We start from the raw sequence: 9,287 nt of genomic DNA on the forward strand, positions 1-9,287 counted from the left end.
CAATGCAATTAAATCATTTATCTTTTTACCACAAACAGATCTTACTTGAGCTTATCCTCCAAATCCTTCAGCCGACATTTAATTTCCGGCGCACTATCCTTCTGCAGTTGTTGCAGTATCTGAGCGAACGTTTGTCGCACCATGCCCAGCTCCATGTCGACGGTTCCGCGGTCTTTTGCCTTTAACTTTTTCGTCAATATAAGCATCACGTTCAGTGCTTCCTTTTTCAGCCCAGTATGTGGTATCGCTGTAGAAACAGAAGGCATAAAATGGACATTCAAAACACCAAAGGATAATATTGCAAATCCCAGCCTCAACTTACCTGATACTTCCACGATAGCCGACAGAACGATACGACAAATCGTCTCCAGAATGTTTCCATCCACTGGATCTGCCGTTTCGACCTTGGCTTTTTTCTCACGATTCGCTCCCACGGTCCCTCCCGTACTACTACCACTTTCTCCTTCGCCGGCCTCGTCCATCTTGCTTCGGAGCAGATGTAAACGTTCCAAAAACCGACCAAGCGCCTGTAGCAAGCATAGTTGCACGGGACGTGTATTGAGCTTCAGACACTGGACACACTTTTCGACAAACATTCGCTGATAGCGCCGTTGCGTTTCGATCGAGTATTCGGGCCACGCTTTGCCGAGCGTTTCGCAAACCGTCTCCTTTAGCTGTATGGATATCAGCATCTGCTTGTTACGTTCCTCCGACGGTACAAATTCAGCCCCGGAAGAGGTGCTTTCGCCGGCACCGTCAGAATCTTGCTGTTGCTGCTTATCGAGCAAATGCCAAACCATGTTGTACACTTCCTCGAAACGATCCACCTTCAGTTCGTTCAGTATGTTGCCCAGCGATCGTAACGCATGCGTACGGTAGATCGGTTCCTCCTTGCGACATTCCTTCATTACCGCATCAACTATCCGCTCGGCGTGATTTGTCGCTGTTTGGTCGAGCTTCTTGCATAAGCTGGCTAACCCTTGCAACAATCGCTCCTTACCCTGGAACGTTCGCCCACTCACATTGTTGAGGATCAATTCGATCAACCGACATCGAACCGAATCTTCCAACGTGGCGCTCAACTTTGACGCAAGCGTATTTGTAGCCGCACCAGCCTGTGCTTTCAGCACCCAGGAAGGATTGTTAAGATTCGTCTCCAGTATCGTTACGATCGCATCCAAATTCATACGCAAACCCGCATCGCCTGTGTTGATGTCGTGCCACAACTCCTGCCATAACTCCACCGTCGATCGCGTATCCTCCGTGATCTCTTCGTGCATGGCAAAAAACACCAACGGCAGCACGTGCGCACTGTAGTCTTTCAGCAACTCCTGATGCCGTTTATTAATCGCCTGTATCGTCAGAGGGACCGCCTTCGAACGGGACGCTTGCTGCTCGAAATATAGCTCCTCCAGCTTGCCGAACAATCGTTCGATCGATTGCTCTTTGGCCGTACCGATCAGATGCCCAATGGCGGACGCATAGTACCTGCGCACCGTTGCATTACGGTCCGTTAGTCCACCAAAACAGGAGCCCAGATATTTGCTAGTCAACGGTTGCATCTCCTGTCCGAGATGTATGCTAACCAAACAGATGAAGTGCGCACAGGCCACCTTGGTTCCAAGATTAACGCTCGACTTTACCAGATCCAGCACGGCCGGACTCATGCGTTCCAGCGTGCCATAGTCAATGTGCCGGATGCATTTCGTCAACGTTTCCATCGTGTAGTGCTGCTTTACCGCCTCGGCACGCAACGAGTCAATAGTTTCCTGTGTGCCACCACCCGCCTGCCCCGATACCATCGTCGACAAATAGGCCAGCTTGGTAGAATCCAGCTCACCCGTAGCTTGCAGCAAACAGGGCACCAAACTCGTCAGATGGGGCAATATCAGCGCACCGGCCGAATCGATCAGCTCAGACAGTGTGCGAATGCTGAGCTTTCGTATCTCAGGCACCGTGTGTGTGACGCCCGTTTCCAGCAGCAACGGAATGATCGAACTCGCCACATTCATGGCCGATTTGTTGTGATCGCTCGATGCAGCCACAACACACACTTTGCTGAGCGCGTTTGCCGTTCCTTCCGCCGCCAAACGCGTCCCTTCGTGCTGGTCGTCCATTACACGGAACAGTTGGCTCCACAAATAGCGCAGCTCGGGCTCTGGTACGCTTGGTCGATCGTCTACATCCATGCTGGTAGCGGGCAAGGGTTCCCCTTTACCTCCTCTACCCACCGCATCCGATCGAAGTTTTAATCCAGCCGCACGTTTTATTAGATCCCGTACGGCAAGACAACAGGCAATGCGTGTGCGCCATTCGTACGAGGTAAGGTTTGTCGTCACATCCTCCAATATCTCCCAGTAGTAAAGCTCAACCGTAGCCTTCGAATCGCTTACCACCGAGTCCCAGATGCTTATCATCGAGTTTTGGATCTTTGGCGTTGGGTCGTACTTGTAGCGAAATAGACGAGGAACAATCTTGCCCAGATATGGTTCCATCTTCAGTTTGGCCGATTTCGAAATGGACTGCAGTCCAAACGCTGCACCGAGCTTGCTGTTCCAGGTAGCGTTGTGATTAGCTATCTGCATGAACTGGTAAATCATTTCTGGCTTGTTAAGATCGGAAGCTAGTCCGCAAAGCTCCTTGTATGTTGATAGGTTGCCTCTGGGAATAGTAATACACAAAAGGTTAGCTGGATTGTACGACCAAACGCGAAAGCAAATATACCGATCCGTACGTACCCCATGGGAGTTTTGCCAAGAACGCCCTCCTCAAAAAGCTTCGTATCCTCGACAACCTTCTGCACTTGACGCCGGCCACCGATAAGCTGATCGAGCAGCAGGTTCGACATCTCTTCCTGGTCCTCGTTGCTGGTAAGCGTAAATAATATGCCCATTGCACGAGATGCCACGTCCTGTACAAGCTCTATGCAATAGAAGAAAACAGAAGAATATTTTAGCACAAATCAAAACACTTAAAACAGCAATAATGGCAGCTTTCCTGCATTACATTACAAACATTACAGACAATTTTTTTTAGATGAAGAGCAACATACACTGCGAGTATTTATTATAACAGTTCCCTGTACATAAAATGTATCGTGGAAACATAAAGAGCTTCTGGGGCCATTTAACCAGAATAAAATATAAGAATAATGTATCGCACTTCTGTGAAGATTCCTTTCTAGTAACAAAAATCCTTTTACTCTAGACCAGATGGCACTACGTCTAAAAATTAAAAATTGTTTTTCAAGTCCCAGTATTCAGACTCATGAATGACACCCTGTTTCGAGTATTTGAAAAATATATTCAAAAAATTTTCGATATGAAAAAAAGGCATAGAAAAGGCTATCACTAAAGAGACTATCAGGCATCGACTGTTTGTGAGATTTTGGAAGTAGTAGAAATTACTAGACGGCTCTTAACTGGATGTTATGAGACCAGTGCATGAAAAAGGTAGCATATTTGATTGTACTACCTTGATTACTGTGTTCGTCTTCTAAAGTGCTTGAGTCCATTGTCCATTCATGCCAAAAGGATCAACCTCTACTAACCTAATGTACCTTGTATCTTCGAGCTTTAACCACATAGCACTTGGCTGCCAAGGGGGCACATTATATACCGACTTTAAGGCAGCTTTCGCTTCCATCTCCTTTGCCTGCATTATCTCAAAACTCGCAAAAATCGGATTTGGTGAACCTATCCTGTTTTGGTTTAAGTCATAGCTCAACGGTAGATCATATAAGTTAAGAATAGATCATATTTTTTCCAATTCTTTTGTCGCCACATGCGGAGTGCCCTAAGTCAGTGTACTCAGTCCCCTACTTTTCCTACTATTTGTCAATGATTATGTAAATGTTCTTTACCCTGGTGGCTGCTTGCTACACGCAGACGACATCAACATTTTTCTGCCAGTGTCCTCATTAACTGAATGTGTACGTCTCCAATTTCAATGGACTTGTTCTTACTCCGGATAAATATTTTGTATTTTGTTACGTTCGTTTGTATAGTAAAATCGAGCATTGTTACTATCTTTGTGGCACTAAACTTAGTAGAATAACTGTCACAAAAGATCTTAAGTTTGTAAATGATTCGTACATCCTATTCGACTACAACGTAACAGTTTCCTAATTCCGCTCCCGTCTTGGTGTTTCCTCGTCCATCACGGTTACCTAGTTTAAGTCCTAGTTTTAAGAATATAATTGTAAAACCCCACAGGCAAAAATAACAATAGCCGGTTTCGTTTCGTTTCGTTCAGAAATGCAGAAAGCATCAGGTCTCCATGTTATGGCAGGCAGGCGGTCCATACTACCGTATTGGAAAGAGGAAAAGAGCACCGACAGAGTCGACAACGCTGGTACATACGCTGGTGCAGCTTGTATGAATTTATGTTGTGTATCCAGAAAATTTTCGGGTTTCTCCCAATCTCTGCACACTTTTGTCTTTGTGAATGACTTTGACATCATCGGACAGAAGTCTGCACCTCTGTGGAAGGGCTACACTTTACTGAACATCCAGGTCCACACGCTTGGATTAACGATCAATGCAACGAAGGCAAAGAACCTGCATACCGGAAGGTGTGATCGTTATTGAAACATAATGCCAGTTCACGCCAGATAGATAAAGGAATTAGAGAATAGTTTATGTAACCTTGAGTACGATCGTAATTTCGAATAATAATCCTAACAGCGATATTCGCGATCATGTAAACATACGCTAGTCTACGTAGGTCTTAGGGACCCTTACCATGTGCGAAAACGAAGTATTTAATGCATGAACAATAAACAATTTCAAACTTACCATTGTCCTCCGAAAGAAGATCCGTCAGGGCGAGCTGCAAAATCTGTCGCTTCTCTCGCAGCGGCTTCCGGTGGCTACAGTTTTTCACGATCGCCAATAACCAGACGGCGCATGCCTGCTTTAGGTACGCGTGCGTTTCATTCACCTGTTTGACCAGCTCGATCAAGAACCAGGTAAGCGTTTCATCGTCCACATTGCCAACCGTTTCCTCTACGCTTGTGCTCGTACCGTACCTATCTTTAGGGACGCCCTGCAACGTATAAGCGAGCGCTTGTCCCATCGCAATGTGCAGTGCAGGATCTTTGCTCATCTTCAGCATACCAAGAAAGCGGTGCAACACTTTCCGGGCATAATACTGCTGATCACCCACCGCAAGGTATCCGAGACAGTGTGCAGCATCTTCGCGAATTTTCGCCTTCGTATGTCCACTTTGTAGCAGCGCTACGAGTGTTTCCATCAGGGATGCTTTCGTTGTAGCCGTCTTTTTTTTAGCATCCTCCCCGCCATCATCCGTGTCCATACTTTCTTCTTCCGGTAGTGGTAAAGCTGTGGTGGAACCAATCAGTGATAAACTTCGAATGGCGGCCGATTGTAGCAGTGATTGTTGATCACGAAGCAAAGAAATAAGCAATTCCACCAGTTCCTTCAGTATGACCCACTCCTCAATAATCGCATTCGTGCCCTTTCGCTTGAGCAACAACTTCCGATGGACAGCATGAGCTGCAGCTAGTATGGACCCATGTCGTGTTTCAAGCGATTTACTGCCAAGCGTTTGCAGTTCCCGCACCTGTCGATCAAATTCTGCATCGTCGCTTACATACGCTACCAGCACACCGTACACCATTGCGATAAGGACTCGCGTCGGTTCGGACGTTTCCTTCAGTGATCCTTCCAGCGTTAGCAGAAGATCCCGATTTTCTTCCACGAGCGCATCCGGAATACCGTTCACCAGATCGTACAGACACGTCAGTTCGCTTATACCCTTGCGAGCGATCACCAAACGGCGCACGAGATCATTGTACTTTACAACCGTTTCGCGGTTTCCTTCGGCAATAAGCTTGCGCAGAAAAGCGGTCAACTTAAAGAACGTTTCCTCATCGCTAGGATGCGAAGTAACACCCGCATTGAACAGCAAACAGAGGCGCAAATATTCCAATATTTCCACGTACGTGTCGACTGCGTACGGTAACTTCACTTTACCGTACCCCATGCGATCAACAACCGTTGCCACTTTTCTCTCCGATTTAGCTGCCACGTGCTCCACCATCTCACAGAACGATGGCAGTACGATGTGCTTCGTGTCGGACGATTCCATCGATTGTGCCAAACGATCGTAATCGCTCACAGACAGAATGGCACCATAATTGATGTGATCTTTCTTCGACACACCGTACAGGTAGGTGGTCATCATTTCGCGCAATTGCGAACTGTCGCCACATATGATCAGTAGCAGGTAGCGCGAAGGCACGTAATAATCAGGAAAACAGGTGGTGAGATAAACTGAGGTTACATTTTGCACAATCGTTAGCTTCGATTCTGCCTTTTCGGCGAGCAGGGCAAGCAGCAGCTGCTGGTTAGCGTTCGGCACAAAGCGTGCGGTCGAAGAGACAAGCTTTCTTTTCGATGTGCCTGGCTTCTCGTAACTATTCACGGTCTCCAGTACCTTGGTACCGGAATTGGAACTGGTCTGCTTTCGCCAATCGAATGCTTGAGCCAGCGCAACTAGCGCTTCACGTATGGATGAATGCAGCTCAACCGGAGCCTGCTGGAGATGGTTAAAGTACTCGCCGACGAGCTGAATGTCCTCGTTCACCGTGGTGGGACAGACGATCGCTAGCTGTGCCATCGCACTGTACGCCGCATTCTGTACCTCGTTCGATTCCTCGGACGATGTGCCGATCAGTTTGGCAATTCCCGTCAGCAATACCTTCGACAGCTTGTTGATAAGATCCGTCTGACCGCTGAAAGGAAGAAAGCAGACAACATTAAACATTAATTCATCTATCTTTTAGAAGAAAACAAATTCTCCTGTCCATACTTATTGATTAAATTGTACGCAAACTGTAGCGCCAACACTTTACACTTTTGGTTCGTATTGTCCCCAAACAGTGACTCGAAAATCACCTGGATCCCGTTCGCAATAATGATTCCTTTTCCACGGCACTTGAGCAAATGCTGGAACAACTTCTGGCGTACTCTCGCGCTCACTCCACTTGTCTTGCGATCGGGCAGCTTAGATCCATTGCCAGAGAACAGAGTATATAGTGGGGCCGATAACTTGGGATCGGTCCAATCGAGCGAACTGCAAATCTTGTTCAACTCTCCAATGGCGGGTGTTGCTACGGAGAATCGCGTATCGGCCGAAGCCACTACAAGATGGGCTAAAATTTCCTGATCCGGAAAAATGCCCCCACAAAGGAAACGTACGATGCCCTTCTTCAATTGTTCCAGTTCCTCCGCTTTGGGCGGTTTCGTGGTAACGCGCTTGAACGAATACACGCTCATCCCGGGTGGTACGTCACTGTCGGGAAGCGTACCGTACGGTAGCAACAGCACATCCATCAGGATGGACAGAAGCTGCTGTTTGGTGTGCGGTTTGTTTGAAAGTCCGAGCAATTCCGAGCGTTTTTCGGGATTCTCCGGTATCTTAATCTCACCCAGCAGTGGAAGGACCAGCATCAGGATTCTAGAAAAAGTAGATCATATGAGTTCTTGACAGAAATCGACCGCGAATTACTTCACGACTTACTTGTCCTGATGTGTTTCTGGCTTCCCTTCCAAGCAGTTCAACAGGACAGGAGCTAGCTCCGTTTGCTCTTCCACTGTCAGTCTTGGGAAGCCCATCGTTATGTAGATGATGGCGAAATTCTAACCAATTACCAATAACAAATAAAGAATTAACAATCAAACGAATACTTTGTCCATTAAAATAATTGAACTTACAATCAAAAACAATGAATCGGCCTGTTGATATTGCGCTAACAATGGAGCTAGCGGAATTTGAATTTGATTGCGTGATTTCAACCGCTTGTTGATGTGCGTCAGGATCTCCATCACCTGAGGGCAAACCAAGAAGAAAACAGTACAAATTAATTGTCAACATCTTCCAATCGCGCCTAGACACCGAACTTGGTTGCCGCTTCCAAACCTTCTTGCGAACGTTCTCATTCGGAGACGTGATCTTTATCAACACCGGAGTGAGAAATTTCGTCACCGTAACCTGCAGCTGCTCATCCGTATCGGCAAAACCCAATCGCAGAAGTACACGCTCCAACAGTTCTGCAAAGAAAATAATTCGCCGGAAAAGTGCTTAAATTAAAACCACTTTCCGCAAACTGCATCGTCATCCAGATACATCCGCACGGGGTGTCCCGCAGTGCGAGAAAGGCTAGCCACATTTCATACCACTTTTTGCCACTTACCCAATTCTTCAGTTGGATTTCCAGCCATTTCCGTGCGGTAGAAATTTGCTTTGGGGTCAGTAAACTATTCAGTGATGAGTTTATTAACTAATCTATTAGCTTGCTGATGGTAAACAAAACTGATGCTTTTCACGACACACACAGTACCGATGTGATATCACAAAGGGGCTGTCAGTACTGTGAGGAAAAAAAGTAACAGCAAAAAAATGCATTCGCTTCGTTTATACTACAGGTTGAGTTGACGTTAAGCGCGCTGCACAATCAAGTCGGCTTGAACAGGCCAGCGGGAATCTCCAAATAAACGCACAAAAAAAAAAAAAAACAGTGAAAGTATCGTTTTACGAGCTAAACTTTTGTGAAGGATACATAAATAATAACGTTCTGCTACAACGCTACTGTCTTTTGTATGTTGTATCGGGAAACCCTTTGAGTGTTTTATAAATTAAAATACCTGAAATAAAAATATAAATTAAAGTCCTAAATCACAAAAAGTGGAACTTTCTCACTTCAATGTTGTCCTCTCCGAAAAAAAAAATACCAAAAAGATTTGAACTTTGTTCATCTATCACAAAATAAAGATATTTTGCTGTAATTGGATCCTTTTCTGCTTTCATTTCGGATTTCAGCTGATTGCAAGTCATGTTGTTGTTTACATTCTGCTCACAGCTGATTCGAAAATGCCGGCTTTTTTTTCGACAGCTAAACGATAATTATGCAACAGGTGAACAAAAGTGCATCAAAACAAACCAATTTCCCCTTCATGCAATTGACACTGTTTCGGCAAGTGCAAGCTATACCTAGAACTTATATACTTTGCTTATTACAAAGCGATTTGTTTATCTTTCATTATCTGCCCAATAGCTGTCTGAACTTTGACGAAACACAGAAGAATCTATATTTCTCTGTTATTCACTAAGCTAAGCTACATTTAGAGTACTTCTGTTTGGAATTCCGTACCCGCAGATGGGAATTTGTTGCAAACGATATTTCCCGAAAGCAAACAGCGCATTGCATTGCAGCTTTTAACTATCGACTGTAGCTGGACCGTTTTATCTGCGCTTGCGCTGGA

General features: G+C 45.8%; 4 protein-coding genes across 4 annotated transcripts in view; 2 read left to right on the forward strand and 2 right to left on the reverse strand.

Moving 5' to 3' along the window:
- LOC126556023 (eukaryotic translation initiation factor 2D) overlaps positions 1–9,287 on the forward strand; it is a 526,420-nt gene that overhangs the window by 507,098 nt on the left and 10,035 nt on the right. The window lies entirely within an intron of this gene.
- The window catches only part of LOC126556469 (small integral membrane protein 20-like), a 389,536-nt gene that overhangs the window by 350,805 nt on the left and 29,444 nt on the right, over positions 1–9,287 (forward strand). The gene's annotated exons all lie outside the window — the stretch shown is intronic.
- The window catches only part of LOC126556308 (peroxiredoxin-6-like), a 270,155-nt gene that overhangs the window by 233,056 nt on the left and 27,812 nt on the right, over positions 1–9,287 (reverse strand). The window lies entirely within an intron of this gene.
- LOC126567376 (proteasome-associated protein ECM29 homolog) lies at positions 36–8,246 on the reverse strand. Its single transcript, XM_050223601.1, has 9 exons — positions 8,219–8,246; positions 7,945–8,075; positions 7,740–7,853; positions 7,546–7,664; positions 6,835–7,482; positions 4,797–6,757; positions 2,739–2,922; positions 323–2,661; positions 36–247 (listed from the first exon to the last, which is right to left on the reverse strand). Exons 1-9 carry the CDS (start codon positions 8,244–8,246, stop codon positions 42–44), a joined length of 5,730 nt encoding a protein of 1,909 aa, XP_050079558.1. The 3' UTR covers positions 36–41.

The sequence above is a fragment of the Anopheles maculipalpis genome, chromosome 2RL (assembly GCF_943734695.1).
Source record: "Anopheles maculipalpis chromosome 2RL, idAnoMacuDA_375_x, whole genome shotgun sequence".
Classification (NCBI taxonomy): Eukaryota; Metazoa; Arthropoda; class Insecta; order Diptera; family Culicidae; genus Anopheles; species Anopheles maculipalpis.

What these genes read in the sequence shown, in the direction of transcription:
- LOC126567376 (XM_050223601.1), bottom strand. Translation starts at nt 8,246, where the DNA reads ATGGCTGGAAATCCAACTGAAGAATTGG. An exon ending in TCTTCTTTCGGAGGACAATG is followed by an intron (nt 2,923 to 4,796) that starts GTAAGTTTGAAA and finishes TCTATTGCATAG; the next exon opens with AGCTTGTACAGGACGTGGCA. An exon ending in GGCTATCGTGGAAGTATCAG is followed by an intron (nt 248 to 322) that starts GTAAGTTGAGGC and finishes CTGTTTCTACAG; the next exon opens with CGATACCACATACTGGGCTG.